The 19,434-nt window shown below is 48.8% G+C and overlaps 1 protein-coding gene and 1 long non-coding RNA gene across 3 annotated transcripts; both read right to left on the reverse strand.

The window, feature by feature from the left end:
- Window positions 1–1,295: 1,295 nt before the first annotated feature.
- On the reverse strand, window positions 1,296–17,219 carry cdh19 (cadherin 19, type 2). 2 transcript variants are annotated; one of them, XM_057013056.1, is made up of 13 exons: window positions 16,294–17,209; window positions 13,298–13,585; window positions 12,930–13,224; window positions 11,432–11,551; window positions 10,293–10,460; window positions 9,146–9,336; window positions 8,017–8,270; window positions 6,942–7,078; window positions 6,565–6,686; window positions 6,173–6,290; window positions 5,070–5,321; window positions 4,786–4,820; window positions 4,190–4,362 (listed from the first exon to the last, which is right to left on the reverse strand). In XM_057013056.1, exons 2-13 carry the CDS (start codon window positions 13,514–13,516, stop codon window positions 4,336–4,338), a joined length of 1,938 nt encoding a protein of 645 aa, XP_056869036.1. In that variant the 5' UTR covers window positions 13,517–13,585; window positions 16,294–17,209; the 3' UTR covers window positions 4,190–4,335. The 2 variants fall into 2 exon arrangements, with proteins under 2 accessions (XP_056869034.1, XP_056869036.1); XM_057013054.1 differs by lacking the exon at window positions 4,786–4,820 and having other exon boundaries at window positions 1,296–4,362; window positions 16,294–17,219.
- Window positions 11,820–12,923, reverse strand: LOC130513868 (uncharacterized). The gene is made up of 2 exons (XR_008946849.1): window positions 12,505–12,923; window positions 11,820–12,454 (listed from the first exon to the last, which is right to left on the reverse strand). It is a non-coding gene; the product is annotated as an uncharacterized LOC130513868 (long non-coding RNA).
- Window positions 17,220–19,434: the final 2,215 nt, after the last annotated feature.

The following is a 19,434-nucleotide window of genomic DNA, read 5'->3' on the forward strand; positions in this document are numbered from 1 at the left end:
TCAGAGGAAGGAAGGAAGGAAATTTCTGTTCAAAGCGAGAAAAAAAGAATCGGATAAAAGCGTAAATGTACCAAAGGAAAAAATAAGCATCTGTACATTTTTGGAGGGACCTTTAAGGGTGTGATTTAATGCGCGAGCATCAATCTGTTAGCATGCGCCGCTCCGACAGCCGCCGAAAGTAATCTCTCCTTTACTAATGGGAATTTTGCCGTTTGGACCCGGGGCCTTTGGAATTCCTGAACAGCCGTCTTGCACAAACCCGAAGAAAGAACAATAAGAAACGAGCTGGAGTTGACGTGTCGCGTCTGAAAAATGTAGTTTACCTTTGGAGCTTTTCTTCCCCTGCTAAGACCAAAAAAAAAAAACGACACAAAATACCTAAAATAGCTTTAAATGTGAATGCTGGTAACAATAAAAGCTGTGGTTAATGTAATTTATGTTCCGTGTCACTTTGTCTAATTCAACGATATTCTTCTGGGCTAACGAGAGTCTCATTTTTGCGACGATAAAAACTCGTCAAGGCTAAACCTGCCTGGAAGACGGCTAATTTACATCGATACCAAAGGTCACGTTGACATGTGGCGATTCGAGTTCTTTTAATCTCTGGAAGAGTTTTGTATCTCTGATTAGATGCTAGCGTCAACAAAGAGGGTCACATGACACCCGGGAATGACGGAATGTCTCCGTGTTCCGAGTAAATGTGGACAGGGATGAGTAATGCGGGGAGGATGACCTAGCTAACATCCATAAATGCCAGGCTGGTCCCTCTGGTGTCGCATCATTAATTTCTCTGTTTTTTGAATGCTAATTTCACATCGGAGTCAAAACGATAATTGGTGATTAGCGAAAGATTCGGCAACAGACACCTACGCAATTAGAGCTGCGCTGCCGTTTGCTAATTTCCGGTGGTTGCCTCTCGTTAGAGGGGTGATTTGAAACGGCTGACCCACACGGTGTTGAATGAATCCCTGGGAATTCTGGGAATCACTCTGTCCGCTCAACCCGACGGCTTCAGTTAATATTTTAAAGCTACTATTTTAAGCTACTAAAGCTATTTTTGACAATTACCTAAATAATTCAAAGCTTTCAATTTATGTAGATGATGAAAGTCTACTCTTAACTAATTAATCTTATTTTCTTCTTCTAAATCAAAAGACGAAATAAAAGATGCTAACTGATCATCTTTAGCACCAAACCAGGTAGCTACTGAAGCTAAAGTGTGAGTAGCTCTTGTAAAGTACAGTTTCCGCCGCCACCAATTAGCTTCTGCTGAGCAACAAAACAACATCTCAAAGTTTCGGCGTGTCATTTTTTTATTTATTAATTTTATTTCAAAGTCTGGAAATCCCCAAGTGACACAGCGATGAGGGAAAGCTCATTAGCGGTCCAGAATAGCTACGCGGTTCACATGAATTAAACTCGCAGGAAATGTATTCGGCAAATCCGTAAATATTAAAGTTTGCATAATCTTTTAACACATTTGCTGTCAGATTTGACTCGAGCACACGCTGAGGTGATAATAGCCTCATTACGCCCGAGAGCCCACACTCGCTTTGGCTAATAATAACATTCCTCAGTTTTTTTGTAATTATTATGATGTTTGGGCCTCTCGCGAACATTAACGTGATTATATCATTTTAAAAAAAGTTCAGACTTTATTGGGAGGTGAAAAAAATAAAACATTTGGAGAACTAAGAAAGGCTAAGCGGAGGCTAGTTTCAGATGGTGCATTCACATACGCTTAATTAGCCGCGAAAACGTGACCTTTTTGGACTAAACTGAAGGTTCTGTAATTATCAGAACTCTACATGCAGGTAACAGACGGAGGTAAATATTAGAAACTAAAACTAAAAACTGGTTTAACACTAAAAACACAAACCAAAAACAACACGTTAGGGGGAAGTTACTAACTGGAGATGATAGTTCAGTTCAATCCGCCACACGCAGCTTTTTTATTGGTGTAATTCCACCAAAACATCTCACAGATCTCTAATCAGATGATATCATGTTGATACTTTTTGTCAAGATTATTCGAATTCTTCCTGTTATTCCGCTCCAACGCCAAACTGCAGCATTTTCTCTTAAACTACGTAAACATTAGCGGCCAAGTGGACTTTTCCGACTGTAGTTGGGTCAAATTTTCCGGCCAGATGAGAGGTTTGAAGCCTCTCCAGCTGATACACGTTAATGGTTTTTTAAATGGGTTTCCAAAGGGGGAAAAAAGACTTTTCAATCAGCTCCCGTCTGCCAAATGAGACCCTCACAGAAGCCCCTCACGGAACATTCTGCCGCTTTGTGATGAGTTTGCTGCGGCGTTTGAAAAGACGACCTGCTCCTGAACAACCGAGAGGGTTGACGGAGTGGAATCGTAACGTAATGGTGATAATTACATAAAGAAAAGGGCTGTGAGGGTAAATCATCCGTGGTATTCACCGCCGGTAACGACGGAAAAACCACGAGGTTAAACGACGCCGGGAGACGAAAGGCTTTTGATTTCAAAGTTATTTTGAATTAGACGAGAATCTTACGGGGAAAATCCAGCTGAGAACATGCTGGACTTCAGAAACCGATCAATGAAAACATTATTTTATTTTTATTTTTTGGTGAACACGATGTTTTTAAAAGCCTCCGACATGAGATGCTTAAGTGGCCCCGTGTCTCCAAATTGTCCGACCGAGCGGAGGAGCCAGAACATGGAATTGTGGGTGGGAAAGAGACCAAAAGCTAATAGATCATTTGAAAGGTTCTCATACGAGTTTCCTCTCTGTGGTCCAAACCTCGCTAATTACGGGACGCGGAGGTGAAGTGGGCGGGACTTGATCCAGGCGTCCACCTGAAGTCACCCTAGAACCCTCTCGTGTGTGTGTGTGTGTGTGTGTGTGTGTGGTGTGTGTGTGTGTGTGTGTGTGTTTCCCATCATCAGGAACAAACATGTCAGTCCATGAAACAGCTAGCCAATGCTAATCGCGCGCTGATTCTCAGAAACACAAATAAAAATGAGGCAAAATTGTGAATGAAAGAAAACTGAAATCCAGGTTCAACAGTGGAGCTTCGCACATGCTAACAAGACCGCTAAAGAGCCGATCAGAGACGTCTCTGGGGAACGGAAAACTAGCTCAGTGGGTGCGTTTACCCTCAGTCTGAGGAGCACTTTAGCCTCTTTAAACTCCCTATTTTGGTTGTCCAGCCATCAAGTGGTGTTCAGGGCGACGCAGCAACTGCAGCTGTCAGATATTTCCAACAGAAATCACATCTAACAAGCAGAGAAACAAAGATTGGTGCAGCTGCCAGCTAGCCTCACAATTGGTTGGACACGTTGAGGGACGAATGAGAGCTGGAAAGCTAGCGAAGGCACTTCTGATGTGTGAGGACACTCCACCAGTTTGGCAACGTGTTATCAGAGCAATTTGGGCTTCTTCAACACCCCAAAGAGACCGAAACAACATCCACTCGTGTTTGGAATCAGACGCTAAAGGTCAGGGTGGAGCCTAAACAGGTGGTGCAAAACATTAAAGACTTTAAATGTCCAACTTTGACCTCAGGGCCCCGAAAAGTCCAACACACCTTCAGTTATGAGAACAGATTATACCTAAAGGTCATATGCAAAGATGCCGTATGTGCAGCAATACAAGTATTTAATACTCTGGTTTCCTGGAGAGTCGCTTTGATCTTTCGATGACACAAATCTTGACGTAAAGACGTCCAACTTTGTCTCGCCAACATCAAAAACTACTCCAGTCGTTCCTGGGACGTTTATTTCAACCCCTGACCCTCTGAGTTCACTGTCCGTTGGTCTGTCCTGACTCAGGGTCCTCGACCGCTGCAGGACGTCCAGGGGACCAGCCTGTCAGAAGGTGTCCTCGTCCACCGCCCCGCACCATGGACTCAGCCGGACCGCGTGGGCTCTGCTGCCGCCAGCTGTGTGTTCGGTTCCCAACTCAGCGGAGTCCAGTGAGCTCAGCGACCCCGCGGGAGACCCCGACCCCTCGTAAGCGTAGGCTCTGATGCAGTCAAAGGGCGGAACGTACGGGTCCTCGTCGGCCTCGACCAGCCTGTCCAGGATGAACTGTCGGAAGACGTCGTCCTCTGGACCGATCAGGTGGGACTCTCTGAGGGACATTCGTATGCTGGCCCTCACGTCCTCCCTCCGCAGCCTCCTCTCCTTCCTCCTGGGGTGGGGACGCAGCGGGACGGCCGACCCCGGACAGGAGTCGAGGGGCCCCCCCTCCGCCCCCGCCTCTTTGTAATAGAGCACCTTCTGCGACACCGTCTCTGGCAGCTCCAGCTCCTTTGTGTCCACCTCTAGGCCCTCCTGCTGCTTCCTCCGGTGTCTCCTCAGCAGCAGCATGAGGACAGACAGCACTGCAGGCAGCACACAGCAGGGTCTCATTACAGCTAAACACCCGGGCGTTAGCTTAGCTTAAAAAAAAGAAAGCCCATGACTGCGTCTGGTGGATGCGAAGCAACAACAGTAGGAGGAACTCTTGGGAATCATCACGGATGTCAAAGTTAAGGCCTAAGAAAAGAGGTTTTTGAGATTTTGGCGCCCATTTGTCAAATGTTAGCATCGCGGGGACCGCCATTAATCTTTGATGTGATGGGCTGTGGGAGCTAGCAAAGCAGCTGGGGTCATAATATAGCTTTTTTTTTTTACTATGCAAACCCTGCATTATCTGAAACCAGGGCTGAGGAGAGATGGGGAGTTAAAGGCAGGTAGGCTTTAATGGGGGGGGGTCACTCAAAAACTCATAGCTGTTAGCGAGAGCTTCACGTTCAGATACTTGCCAACGGCAGGAGGAGGAACTGTGCCAGTTCCACATCTGCTGGAGAAGAATTATTATCATTTTCTTTTAACAGTAATTAGCATTTATAGAGGTAGCAGAAAACCTAGCAAAGCATCTTCTTTGACCTACATGTTTAAGCTAACGAGTACACATGGCTAACACAGTCCTCTTTCTTCCCTATTTCCCCTCAGTCTGGGGGGTTCCGCTCAGGGTTTCTCCCTGTTCACAGGTAGGTTTTTCTTGCTCTGCACACTCAGACCTGTCAGAAATGGAGGGACGGTTCACCTGTGAGCGTGAGCAGGCAGACGGAGAGCCCTAACAGGGTCTGCAAGCTGACCCCCATGGACATGGCCAGGGCCCTGACCCCCCCGGTGGGACAGTGCCCTCCAGGCTGGCAGCTGCACACGCTGATGGTCAGCGTGCTGGTGCTGGACAGAGCCGGGGATCCGCTGTCTGTCACCACCACAGGCAGGAGGTACTGGGTCCGGTCCCGGCGGCTGAAGGAGCTCCTGCGTGCTACAATGCCAGCGGTGTTGTCTGAAATCAGAAGGGGGGGTCAGGGAAAACCCTGTCAGATTTAGGGCTGGGGGGTTTATTTAAATGAAAGGTCTTGATGACGTCCTGTAGGCGGCAGGACTGCTGCGTTTGGACCCATTGTTGTTGTCCTTTTTTTAATTCTAAACTGAGAATAAAAGGTGACTTTAAGGCAAACCCTCAGTTGGGGAGTCGACGGGCCCTCAGGGGCCCAGGCAGAAGCTCCGCCCCCATTAGCATATCCACTCATTCCACACGCCGAGTCCACGGACTCCGTTTTGTCTCCAACAGCTTAAAGTCTAAATAAAGGCGGATCCTCCACCAACCATCTCCTGAGATGACCAGGAAAGAGGGGGCGGCTCCTCCGGTCATGTGACCTTGACCTTCAGCTAGCAACGCCGTAAACCTGCGTCAGCGGTGTAAACTGTTTAATATTCGGGGTGAAGAAATCTACCAGACAGTGATGAGAACATATTAAAAACGCTGTAAAAAAAACTTTATTAGAACTGAACATATATATGTAAAAATAATCTCAGCTAAGCTAACGTGTATCTGTAGCGGTGGGGGGGGGGGGGCATCTCCCTCATTGTGTTTCTGCTTTACTGGACTGTAACTCTGCTGGGGGTGGTCGCATAATTCTCCTCAATTATCTGTATGAAAGGGGAAACGGCGCCAATATTCACGCCAGTTCGTACGCCAGCCGCGCTAAAGGGTCAATTTGGTGCTAAACCTCACAAACATTGACCCTGGCCGGGGCACGTGCGCGCTCGCCGCGCGCCGCGCCCATAAATCCCGCCGCAGTTGCGTCCCGTCTCTGATGGCGCGTGTAAATGATATACATTTCTGAGCGTAACCTTGATTATCTCTGAGGGTGAAGTTGGGATTGATGTGCCTGTCGGGGACCATGGAGAAGTAGAAATGGTGTCCTTCCGCCGGCTCGTCGGGATCAACGGCGCTGATGAGCTGGACGAGCTGAGCGACACAGAGACACATGACAGGAGAGAAATGAGCCCCCGCAGCCTCCGACGGTGACATACGAGGCTGGGCGGCTGACTTTATTAATGTATAGATGTATGGGCGCCATAAAGAACGACCCCGCTGACGTTTGAGAGGCGCACAATAACACCAGTCTTCATAATAATCTAATCATTTTACCGGCCGACCGTACGATCGGCGCCATCTCTGTCACCACTGTCCGGCTGCTTGGCAGTAAATCTCCGAGCTCGGCGCGTCATAATATACATACCTCCCCTGGCTGTGTTCCCTCGCAGATATATGGCTGGTAATCTGTGGCGAGCCTTGGCACGTTGTCGTTTACGTCCAGCACTTTGATGAACACCGCCGCCGAGGAGGATAGACGGCCCTGCGCTGCAGCGGGGCAGACAGACAGACGGACACGTGGTGGAGTCCAGCCACCCGTCAAAGCTGTCAGAGGAACTCTTACGGGCCCGACGAGGGCGCGAGAGAGGAAGCTAAAGCGCTAATGTCGCTAATGATGACGCTGAGTGATGGTTTAATGTTTGACATTATTCTGATCGACATCGTTTCTAGCTAACGTCAATGGTCGTCCGCTTAAGTTCTACCCGTTAGCACGTTATTAGCATGCTATTAGCATGTTGTAACCTGTTTCTTTGGCTTCCACGGTCAAGTTGTGCCAGCCCGCCGCCTCTCTGTCCAAAACCTTCGCCGTGGTTACGGTCCCGTTGTTGGGGTCAATCTTGAAAGCTCTCGCGGCGTCGCTCCTCCGAGCGATGGAATATCTGCCGTGCGAAACAGAGCAGAGGAAACATTTTTATTTATTTTAACCCAACAAATCAACACCAGAACAGACGCTAACACGGCTACAAAGGTGAAACCGAAGCTTCTCTCGAAGGCAGTGGAGATAGTTCCGCTTTTATTTTTGTCCTCTTTTAGCAACTGCAGCATTAGCGAGGCAGGTAGCTTTTATTTTTCTGGGGGGAAAGAAAAGAAAATAATTTGTGCAGCATGAATCTCCCATTCAGGTTTTTGTGAAAGAAATCTTTTCTTTCACTCTCATTAATTAACAGGAGCGATTATAAATGGGAAGCGGTGATTCATCTGCGTTAGCTGCATGGCTAATTAGGAGGAAAAGAAGCTAATTCAACAAAAGTAAACTTAATCAGATCCCTGCAGCAATGCGAGGCACGCCCCCTTCCCTTCTTTATTGATCGCCAAGACACCTCCACCGAGGGGTGGGGTGGGTGGAGGGTGGCGTGGACTTCATGCACCTGCCGCCGCAACGTGCCACAATTGCAAATGGCTACAAATCTCAATTCCATATGCCACCTCGTATGGCGCTTTATTACATCCCCGCGTCCCGGCCACGTGGCTTTGTGATAGCAGCGCAGCGGAAGATAGAAAAGCCTGTGAGGTTCGGGAAAAAAAGGGGGGGAAAAATATCATCATGATTTATTCAGCAGGGCTCATTTCCTACTAAAGTAATATGAGATAAATATGAGCATGTTCGGGGTATCCAGAGATCAAGGGTAAAAATGGATGCACCGAGGCGGCACCGTTATTTGAAATGGAATGATTTTTCACCCTGTGGAGGCAGCTGTCTGCAGGATGTCTGGGGACGACCCCCCCGCCCCTCCGCCTTTGGTATCTACCTCCTCATTAACATGCAGGTGACAGGGTGGCAGGTGCCATTCTGCTCCGTTCAGGCACCTCCGGTTACCTGACGGGGTTGTTGAAGGCGTCGCCGTCTTCGGCGGTGACGCTGCCCACCGCCGTTCCCACCGCCGCGTTCTCTGGGACCTTCCACTCGTAAAGCGGGGACAGGAAGACGGGCGGCTCGTCCACGTCCTCCACCACGATCTTGAGCGTCGTTCTGTCCCTGAACTCGTCCAAGGGCAGGAAGCGAGTGTCGGCGTGATCGTTAGCCGCCTCGGCTGCCATCACGAAACGTCGCTTGGTTTCGAAATCTAAAGGCTGAAAGGTTAAAAAAACAACAACGATGATATCTTCCTTCCCTTGGATTAGGAGCTTTGCCTCTGTTCTCGAGGTCAAATTTTAGCTTATCCTAAAATCTACGTGATATTTGAACAAACTAGCATCAAGAACAAACGATCTCTCATCCTTGCCGTGGCGGTTTGACGACGACTGAAACCGTCACTGGTGGATTGTAGCGGAAATCGTTAGCGGCGAGGCTATCTAACACAATTACCACGTCTGTTGATTAAGATAAAACAAAGATGGAGGGAAGGTCGAACGGGAGATGAAGGCTGATCATCTAACGGGATTAAACTGACAGTGCGGCCGCGGGACGGTTTTTATTCCGTTGAAAGCGAAAGGACGGAGATAAAAGTTGCTAACAACGCTGACATGAAGCAGCACGTGCGGACATATGTCACGTGTAAATTGGCGAATATACCCTAAATTTCTCGTCGCTTTACGGGCCCGTGACCTATAAAAGAGTAGCTGTTGCCAGTTTGTTCCAGGTGTGTGACTGATTATTGGATCCCGGTGCCAGATGTTGCTGCGCGCCTCATTAATTTTTAGCTTTTTCCTCGTTTGTCGGCGTGCGCGCTAACACTGGCGCCGCTCGCCTGATAAAGAGAAGGTGCCAGGCAACAGTGAAGCTGTTTATTGTACGTTGCTGTTTCTAATTTTGCTGAAATCCGTTATCTGACAGTTTAACAGGAGCGCTAATGCTAGCCTCAGGATTGAGGATAATATTTCAGATCCTAATGGCCTCTCTGCCCGCCCACATACGCTTCCCGGCTTTGCTGGCACCTTTGATATATCTGACGCCAAAGAAAATGAAAATAAAGTCAAATGCAGAAGATAAAGAGAGGTGCGTGCACCTTGGCGAGCAGCACGACTCCCTCCTGTGTCACCGGGTCTGTTCTGATGATGAAAGTCGCGCTGGCTTCCAAGTCGTCCTCCAGACTGTACGTCATTTTAGCATTTATCCCGATGTCTCCGTCCTGCGCCATGATCCTGCCCACGGTCGTGCCCACTGCGGCATTTTCAGGGACCGCAAAGGCGTACAGGTCTGCAGAGGCAGGAAGAAAATAACTCCATGCTGATAGCATTAGCCTAGAAAGTTGAACTCTGGAACAAGATCAGAAAGAGCCCTGAAATGTGGAGGTTGGCAATTATAGTCCTTTAGCTGTTTTAATTAAGGTTGCACGATATTAATCAGCCAGTAATTACAATATTAGGATCTTTCCTTTTTCTGCTTTTTGTGCATCTTCATCAAATATTCATGACTTTAGCTTGTTGCTGTGGTTTAATTGATTGGAGCAGATAATCTGGTTTCGATGAATCTACGGTCTGCTAAACAGAGGGAGGAGCTCAACTGTGGAACCAGCTAGCATTAGCAGTGGGGAGAAAAACTGGGGGGTTAAAGAAGAAGAGGGCGTCGTCAGCGTATTGTCGAACAAAGAAAAACACCTAAAGGGAGCATCAAGTCTTTTAGCAATTAGCGGTTGATGTTTTTGGCATTTCCCGCACGATAACTGCGCGTGAGCGGCAAATACCCCGCGGCGGGAAAAAAACCTCAGCTGAAATCTGTCTGAAACGTGCGGGGAAAAACCCCCCCGCCGGCGCCGATTCGTGCGCTGGTGAAACAGAAAGGACAGTTGAAAGTGAGCCGTAGCTTTTCAATATTTATAAAGCTTTTCCACCGGACATAAAATCCTCGGGACCCGGCCGCAGCGCCCGCGATGGTTCCGGCCGGTGATTAATAGTTAAAGTATCAGCTTCGCGTCCTCATTTTTACAGAATTGATTTCCTCGCAGCCGTTCGGCGGTGATAAACCTCGGCCGCCGCTGGGTTTGCTCCAAAAGGTCACCACAAAGGTCTCCCCTTGTGTGAATGATTAAATCCATTCAGTGGGCGACAAACGTACGACGGGATATCATCTCCTTTGCTATCTGCTTCCTACCGCCCCGACCTGGGGAGGCACCAGCAGAAATACCCCTGGGGGGGGCGGGAAGGGTGACTCACGGTGATGGAACGTGGGCCCGTTGTCGTTGACGTCCGTCAGGGTGACGGTGACGGTGGTGCTGGAGGAGTATCCTCCGCTGAGGCCCAGCATGTCCTTCACCTGCACCACCACCAGGTACTGATCCCGGGCCTCCCGGTCCATGTTGGGCCAGGACGTGACGATGATACCTGCACGTAGGCACACAGATGGGTTTTCAGTGAACTAACGGCGTTCTTTCGCTCTTTTTTAACAGCTCTCGTGATATAAAATGATGCGTTTATCTTCTGTTGGGTAGTTTCTTTCAGTCATGAAGACCTTGAAGAAGAACTTCGAAATATGAATAAAAGGATCAAATTCAATGTCCCCTGGGAATATTTTCAGACACGTGACTCTGTTGACTAGATTTTCAAAGGTTTAGACCTTCAGAATTTTCAGTTTGATCCAAACACAAAGCGTGAGGGGTCCAGAAACGCTCAGATCCTGAAAAAACGAAAAATCAAGGTTTATCGAAAATAAATCTCCGTTTGACGTAAATCTTCCTACAGCTGCTGTATATGATGATTGTTATGTTGAGTTTTCATTTCCTTCAACAGCTGGAAATCACAGTTTTAAGGTTATCTTATTTAAACAGAACTTTTCAACAATGTGGAACAACAACACATGAAACGTGTCCCTGCAGGTTAGCACGGCGGCTAAAGCGCTCTTATCAGTGCTAACGCCAGGACGGAGTCAAACTTAGGCTGCGGAGGCAACGGTTGCTCGTGAGAATAATTTATTAGATGTTTTTTTCGTGTTGCATTGAGGAAACTTTAGGAAAACACAGTTTAGTGATTTAAAGTCAACTCTTGCCCTCGACTCGGTGAAAACCCACAACTGGCTTCCAAAAAATAAAAAGAAAAGAAAAGTTGCCCTTTAACACGCCAAAATCATTTGCATTCCTTGCTTTTGGAACGTCAATAACTCTCCCCCAACTTCCCAAAGATCCAGCCGACGCTGTGTGGGAAGTCTGGCGTGTGACCTCCTCGACTCTGAAGCGTCTGAAGGCCTGGAGACCAACGCCCCCCCCACAGAGTCGTGCGCTGATCCGTCAGCCACCCGCCGGTGTGAACGCGTTTAACCGTCAAACGTGGAGAACTCAGAGAAAAGATGCTAATCTGACCTGTTTTGGGCTCCACGGAGAAGTAGGGCTCCCCCTGCAGGATGGAGTAGATGAGCTTGGCGTTGTTTCCGAACATGGGGTCGTCGGCGTCCGTGGCCGTCACCCGGGCCACCGTGGTGCCTGTTGGGGGGGGGTGGGGGTAAGAGTTATCTGGTGGGGGGTTCCAGGAGGGGCCGGTCCTGGTTTTAGCACAGCGTTGCTTATTTCTCACCCTGAGAGGGAGGCGGCGTGTGATTTATAAGGAAGATATAAGGAAGCCAAGGTAGATTCCACAGAAATTGAAATGGTAATGTTTCCTGCATTATAATGACGTTATTCAAAAACTTTAAAATTCGATTCCTCTGACTTCCTGAACGGGGACGTTTGACAGACATTTATATAACCTTTAGTTTTAGGTTTTTTTTTCCAGCTTCACTTTATTTGAAAAGACCATCGTCTGCATAGATAAAGCAAATAAGAGCAGTTTATTGGAAATACTACTCTTCTTTTAAAGGAAATCAAGTCTTCTGTTGGATGCAGCATTCTTAGAATTCCATCTTTCCATCCTTCCTCGCTGTTAATCAGTGTTTGGTGTCATTAAGTCCACTTTTCCTCCCTCGTTCTGGTCTTCTCTCTCTCTGACTTCATCGCTGACCTCTGACCCCTGAGCCCTCCTAAGGTAATTAGAGCGTAACACATTTAATTAAATATCTCTTTGTGTCTCTTCCTCCTCCTCTCTCATCACCATATGAGCCTGGTCTGGCTCTGGGTTTCTTCCTGTTAATAGACAGGTTGTATCTGCCGGTGCAGATGTTCGGGGGTCTGGCTCTGGGTTTCTTCCTGTTAATAGACAGGTTGTATCTGCCGGTGCAGATGTTCGGGGGTCTGGCTCTGGGTTTCTTCCTGTTAATAGACAGGTTGTATCTGCCGGTGCAGATGTTCGGGGGTCTGGCTCTGGGTTTCTAGAGACAATCTTGATTGTTAAAGACGATAAAAGTCAAGTTAAACCGAAGAAAACTGCCTTCACAACACAACTTTGCTTTCCTGCCAGTTCATGGAGGGGGACCCGGGTCCACAAACCTCTGAGTGCTAACCTAACAAAGACCGGTATGCTAACGTTAGCATACAGCAAAAGTGCATGAAGACCAGCGTATTTATGTGTTAGCTTTGATTTGTGACTACACATCCGTATACAGTATATCCCAATAACCAATAATCTGTCCCGTTAACTTGCTGCCGTTTCCACTCCAGTTCTGCAGCCTCGTATTAGCATGATAACGTAAACTAGACCGGCTGCGCCGCGGTCGATAGGGAGGCGAAGAACAGGACCTGGTAATGGTGCAGAGGGAAATGTCAAAAAGCCGGCAGAGCAATTAGAGTCCGGTGGGAAATATTAAGTCCTCACATGCAGAATTTCACACCTGGAATTTTGAGGACGTTTTATTCGGAGCTGGAGTTGGTGGAGTCCAGCCACAGAGATAAGGACTGTGGTCGGTAATTAGAATATCCTTACACATACCCGTTGGACACATCTCGGGGATACTGGACACGTAGGGCTCGTTCTGGAACTGTGGGACGTTGTCGTTGATGTCCTGGACCTTAATGATGAATTCGGACTCAGGCTCCTCGGGCTGGTTGGTCCTGCGGTTGATGGCCTGAGCCTGAAGGACATAGAATGCTTTTTCTTCCCGATCGAGCTTCCCGAGTGTCCGGATTTCTCCGGTATACTCGTCTATCTGGAACACGTCGCCGGCTCCTTCTCCCGATAAGATGTATCTGATGGAGGATTCTCCTCGATCAGAGTCCGACTTGAGCTGGAAAAGGATCATTTTTAAAAGAACGGAGCGGGAAAAGTGAAGGTGGAAGGTGTTGGATCCGAGGAGGTACCTGGCCGATAACCTGAGGGGTGGGATCCTCCTCAGGGACAAACAGCTGTTTCCAGATCCAGCCTCTCTTCAGGCGCCGATGTGGTTGAGACGACCCCGGCGCCGGCTCAGGGGCGTTTGGATCACTCATTGCCGCCCCAGGAATCGCTGAAAAGAGCGCTAACGTGGCGAAGATGCCGAGCGCTACAGCCCGCGCGCGCACACCCTCGGGACGTCCCATGATGACAGAGGTGTCACTCTTCTGAGGGGGCACCGGCGTTCATGACCCGGGCTGGGTCCCACCTGGTCTCTGGAATAAAGTTAACCGATGTTAGCGCTCGTAGCATCCAGGGTTAGCGAAGAGATGCAGCAGCGAAACATTCAATACAGACACGGACAGACAAACAGCCCCATCGTTTGCCCCAACTTTTACTTTTTTTCCGATCCCACAATGCTCGTCAATAAAAGCTTTGTTTTGGAATCACACAAGGCTCCCTATTGTGGTTCCCAGTGTGGTGGTGGTGGTTGGGGGTGGTGGTGGGGGGGGGGTCATTCCTTTCACATGATGCAGCAGACTGATGAAGACCTCTAATGAGATCGATGCCACCGCGGCCACGGCGGGCGGAGACGCCGCCGACTCTGAGCAGCTACCGACGATCAATGTAGCAATTATAGTGTGTGGAGGGGGGCGGAGTCAAGAGCACCAGGAAGTCAGGCGAGGCCGCACAAGCGACGGAAGGATCCAGAACTCGGCACAAATCACGCTTGTTTCACTAACACGTAGGCTGAGCGTGCGTGACGGACGTGCGCCTTCATCGGCTTCAGCATCATCTTCCTCGCGTGGGCGCGCTTGGCTCCCAGCTCCACGCGTCCCTTTGCCCTCCCTGTTCCTGCATATCTGAAGCTCACGAGGAACCACGAACAGGCGCATGTTTCCGAGGGGCGGGGGTCACGTCAGCTCTGGTTCTGGACGGCTTCGCCAATCGGACGCTTTTATTCTGAAATCCTGAAGAGGAACAAAGGATCTGCAACAGGGCAGACGTGCGCGAGCGTGAAAACTGTGAAGGAACACGTCTCATTTTCATATCTAATCTTTCAAAAGCCCCCCCCCCCCCCCCTTCATTACTGATGCAACTCTTCACTTCTGAAATTAAACCTCCGCTTGTTTTGAGCGCTAACGTACGCTCGTATCTCCCAGCATTCCGGAGTGACATTCCAATTAGCAACCAGTGAATCGTGAGGTCTTTCGTGAGGCTGTCAAGCGCCTCCAAACCTGAGCTCCTTCAGCCAAAACAGCAACACCCCCAACACCCCCAACATCTGGAACCTTCCTGCGGTGGTCGGCCTCTGGAATTCCCTGCAGGTCAACAGGTCTTGGGATGGACGGCAGTGGGAATGCTCTGACGCGTCCGTGCGGAGGCGCATAACGACGATAATGATGCAGAAATGCGTCTTCGGGGGCCTTTTGAAAAAATAAAAGCCCCTTAAAAACCGCTCCAGAGTGGATATAAAGAGACGTTCCGGGGTCAAAAGAAACACTTGTTCCTCGGTGACATGTAGAACATGCGGAGCGCCCTCCGGTTGACAACCGTTCATTACCTCTAATAGGCTTCCCGCCCGTGTGCGGCGGCGCGGCGGCGGCCTGCGCGTGCTGCTCTGCCACCCGGCAGAGGGGCGGAGCAGCCTCGCGGCGCCGAGCAGCAGATGTGCTGAGACCATCGCAGTACTTTCCTATATGATGACGCGCTCCAGCTGCAGCCGCCGCGGCGTTTTTTTAAAAGATGACAGATTCCGACATTCATTTGGACGTCGTCCGTCAATCTCCCTGGACAAAGTCCACGGCCTGGAAATGAGCGAAGGCGACCACAGAAGCTCGACGTATTCTCCCAGAATTCCCAGTTAGCCGCCGCTAATGGCAGTCTTGGTTTATTTATTTATTTCGATCCATCTGTTGAGCTCAGCCTTGTTAAAAAATCACCCTCCCAGGACAAACTAGGTTTAATTGGTCAGGTGGGACCTGTTTACCGTTCAGCTCGGCGAAACAGCGCCGCCGATAAGTTGTTGTGCTGAAATCTGAGCTTCAAATGAGCCCAGAGACGCGTCGAGTGTCGTGTACTTACAAATAAGTCATTTGTTTGATTTGAAACGCGCTCCTGTGGAAATCATTACCGTTTAACACGTGTCACCGGCGTCCGTGGGCGTCAGCGCTAGTGAGGCTACATGCTATCGCTAATTGAGAACAATTGGTGCCCGAGGATGATTTAAAAGGGGGAGCAGAAAAATAATGGAAATGAGGGTTTTTAAACTTGAGGCAATTATTTCTCTTCGTTGGTAATGAAAATAAATCTCGCTGGGTGGGTTTGATACACTTTTAAAGGCTCATTTAAATATTTTTTTAAAAAGGGTCACAGTAGTGGCTTTAATCAACAGATTCAGAGTCCGTGTTGAATCATTTGAGCCAGAAAAACAGTGTTTGAGGCAAAACAAAACAAACAAGTTTCTTTAATTTGAAGTTTTACTTGTTTCCCGTTGAGAAACAAGTCGGATATGCGTCTTCAGAGAAACGCATGCTGTCGGCCTGTTGCCATGGCAACGGCGTAGGCGTGAACACATGTGTCAAAACTCAAATAATGCTGAAAGCGGAGAGTGGCAGGTATTGCTCTTTTAATGAGGGGCCTGCCTATCTGTAAATACCCTCTTCATAACGCTACGTTAGCTACCCTGCTAGGACCCGCGTGTATGAACCCATGAAACGTTTCCCTTTGCAGGACATTTTCATTAATTAGCATTTGATTAACCCTTTTTTTGTCAATGAACCGTATAAAGCATGAAGTCGTCAGACCGTCTCCCGGTAACCGTTGCTACGGTTATTTCAAACGGACGCAGGAGAAACGAAAACTGTAAGAGATTAAACTGAAGGATTCTATACGCTAAATAAAATCAAAAATAAGAGTGTGACAGCCCCCTCTCCCCCCCCCCCCCCCCCCATGACTCTCCTGGGATGTAAAAAGCACCGACCTGTTAGCGGCTGAGGGATCATCACGGGTGCGGCGAGCAGCCTGTCTGAGGAGCCTGGAGGCGCCGCCGTGGCAGGAGCGAGCGCGCGTGTGGTTCTGACGGTGCCCGATCCCCTCGGCGGACCACCGCCCCTCTTCCCCTCCACTTCCTGGAGGAGAACAAACACAGGCGCCATTGTCTGACGCCTCGCAGCAGAACACTCGGGGCCTTCTTCCCAGCGGGCCCCGACTCACAAACGGATTCCTCTCCGGTCCGGGTCTCCCTGCCCCTCCTCGGGAACAATCTGCTGCTTATTGGAGTGGAGCTGGAGCAGCGAGGGGACGCTGTCCAGGGCCTGGACGGCGTCCCTCCTGGAGACGGAGCCGTCCTCTGACATTCCATCTGTTCCCGCCTGCCAACGCAGTCTCGGAGACCTTTGACCTCTGCGCCTGGAGTGGTTAAGAGTCAGGACCGGAGCGCCTCCCAGCTCGATGGTTCCGCTCTGGTTGTTGTTCAATTTAACTTTATTAGCAAAGCACCTGTCACAATCAAGACGGCGCCATTAATTTAGAGGATTAAAAAGGCTTTTTGAAGAAGATTTTGAATAAAAATGTGCACTTTCCAAGCGTTCCGGAGCCTAAACCCTCAGGTAAACGCGGATCAGGGCCGTATTTATGTGCATTTGTGTTGGCCTTGGTTCTCTTGTAAACATGCACCTTCTTTATAAAGTTATTTTCATTTGTGTTCCATTACGCTGCTGCACACAACACAAATCATGTTAGCCTCCTTTAGCATCAGTCAGGAGAGGCTCTTGTGTGCCGGAGTTCGTTGATAAAAAAGAACCTTTCAATAAAAAAGCATGTCAATAGAGGAAAACTGAATCAATCCCGAGAAATGCTACTGCGCTAGCTACATGCGTTTTCATGGAAAAGAGGACGTTGGCGTCAAATAATTAGCATGCGCGGCACATTTAACGTGCGAGAAGAAAAAAAATGCAATCATGGGTGGAGCTCCCCGGGTGGCTCGTTGGTGCATCTCTGTTCCTGTGAAATTCAAATTCCGTTGTCTTTATTTGCATCCGACACAGTACGAAGTGCAGTAAAGCACCTTCAATGTTAGAAGCGTAGCTAAACTTCCGTTAGCATAAAAGAAAGCTGATGACACGTCTCTTCCTCGGATACGGCTGTTGAAACGCTCGGCCCCTCCACTTGTTAATTACTGTAATTAAACTCATCCTGATAACATCTATAAACGTCTCACTCCTCAACGAGGAGGAAGCTTCTTTGAGCCTGAACCAAGATGGTTCTGAGCGGGCGCCCTTTGACCCTTGCGGCCTTCCGTTTGTACTCAGAAGTTGGAATTTCCAAGTTTCATTCCGTATTTTTGTAAGCGAGCTTCAGGAGGACCACATGTTAGTGCGGGAATCGTTTCGCCATCTTCTTGTCCGACTTTTTTGGCTGCGATGTCATTTCCAGGTCCGAATTCTGAGCGAAATGGACGGCAGCATTTAAGCTGCTCTTAGGTGACACCAGCCAGAGGGCCACATGACAGCTGAGTCGTAGCTTTAGCGCGCTAACACGGCTCTTAAACACATATTCCAGTACGACAGTTATGGAGCGGGAGTGACGCCGCTCGTCACTCAGACAGTTTGTCATCTTCGACTCTGCTTGATGCTCCAATAAATATTTCTGCTTGAAGAATCTTTAGAGATTTATTTTCTTTGACGTTCTCGCTGCCAAACCCTCTTAAATCAGAATCGGGATCCAAAAAAAGTGTTACTTCCAGGTGGCATCAAAGAGGATTTACATACATTTTAGTTAATTACAAAAAAAGGTTTAACCTTTGAGGTTGTAAACCTTTCCCTTTATCATCTCTGACCCATTATAATCAGTTCATTTAACCTGTTTGACCAATTATAACCAGTTCGTTTAGGCTCTGTGCAGCTAACAACAGTTCATTTAGCTTCACTGACCCATTATAACCAGTTTGTTTAACCTGTTTGACCCATTATAACCAGTCCGTTTAGCTTCTATGATTCTATTGAACATCCCATTATAACCAGTCTGCTTCCCCATTCCAGTTCTTGTCCGTAGCAACAAAACAAGGTTTGATTTTAGAAAACAAAAAGTCTTCCGACTCCCATCAACCAGTAGCGTGTAGCTAACATTTGCTTTCAGTAATTGTGGTCATTTCAATTAGCGCACAAGTTCAATGTTTGTTATTCCTGAGTAATTCTGATGAGCCACCCGGATAACCTTTGGGATAAAAGCATTCCTAACAGGCCTTTCAGGAACGCGGTGACCTCTGAAGGCTAATTACAGACCTACATTCAATAATTGGGGGTCTGCGAGTGCAAGTATTAGCGGCCGTAAATGTCTCCGACGCATCCGCGGCCTCGACTCTGCGGCGCGGTCGCGTTTGTTTTGATCGGAAGATGAGAACCGCTCTCCTTGTGAACTCTCCCGCTCCGGTTCTGATTCCGTATCAAGCCAGGAAATGTCAGGACCCGCTCCGTGACATTTAAAGCTACCGCTGTAGACCTTGTCTAATTGAGCCTCCCTCATTAGAATGATGGAGTGCGGACGGAACGCCGCGGAGGTGCGCGGCAGACGAGCGCTACAGTTGGGTGCCAGGAGAAATAAAAAAGTTATTTACATTCCCGCTCGCCTTCCTCTATCTGAGAGCTGGCGGGGAATCGGACCATCTCTCAGTCTGGGGTGACATTTCAGGGTTGTCCAATTATGGCACAAGCTAGCGGTCAACATATTCAGAACAAGATAGCGAAGAGTCGGATTAGCATAGACGAGGACGTCGCCTTGGATGAGTTATAGAAGCTGTGGCTGCTGCTAGCATGAAGCTTCGCCAGCGCCGGTGTATCTGGGGAAACTGGTGATTGAACTACAGACCGTCTGTTGTTGCCACAGGTGCGATTTCAACGGTTAGCGCCTCCGTCTTTGTCATGTCGGGCGCACGTTTGCCCTTCACGGTTAGCATTGGTATTGTTGCCATCATCTCGTGGTAATTGGAGGCAGCGCGGCGCCTCGTTGGCATTCCGCTCAGCCGGCTGTGGTGAATTTGATGAGAATGTCACATTAAAAATGCATGTTCCTCGTGCGCTCGCTGGCCTTTGTCTTCACCCGTGGGAAACGGCGCTCGCTTATG

Source organism: Takifugu flavidus, chromosome 17, assembly GCF_003711565.1.
Source record: "Takifugu flavidus isolate HTHZ2018 chromosome 17, ASM371156v2, whole genome shotgun sequence".
NCBI lineage: Eukaryota > Metazoa > Chordata > Actinopteri > Tetraodontiformes > Tetraodontidae > Takifugu > Takifugu flavidus.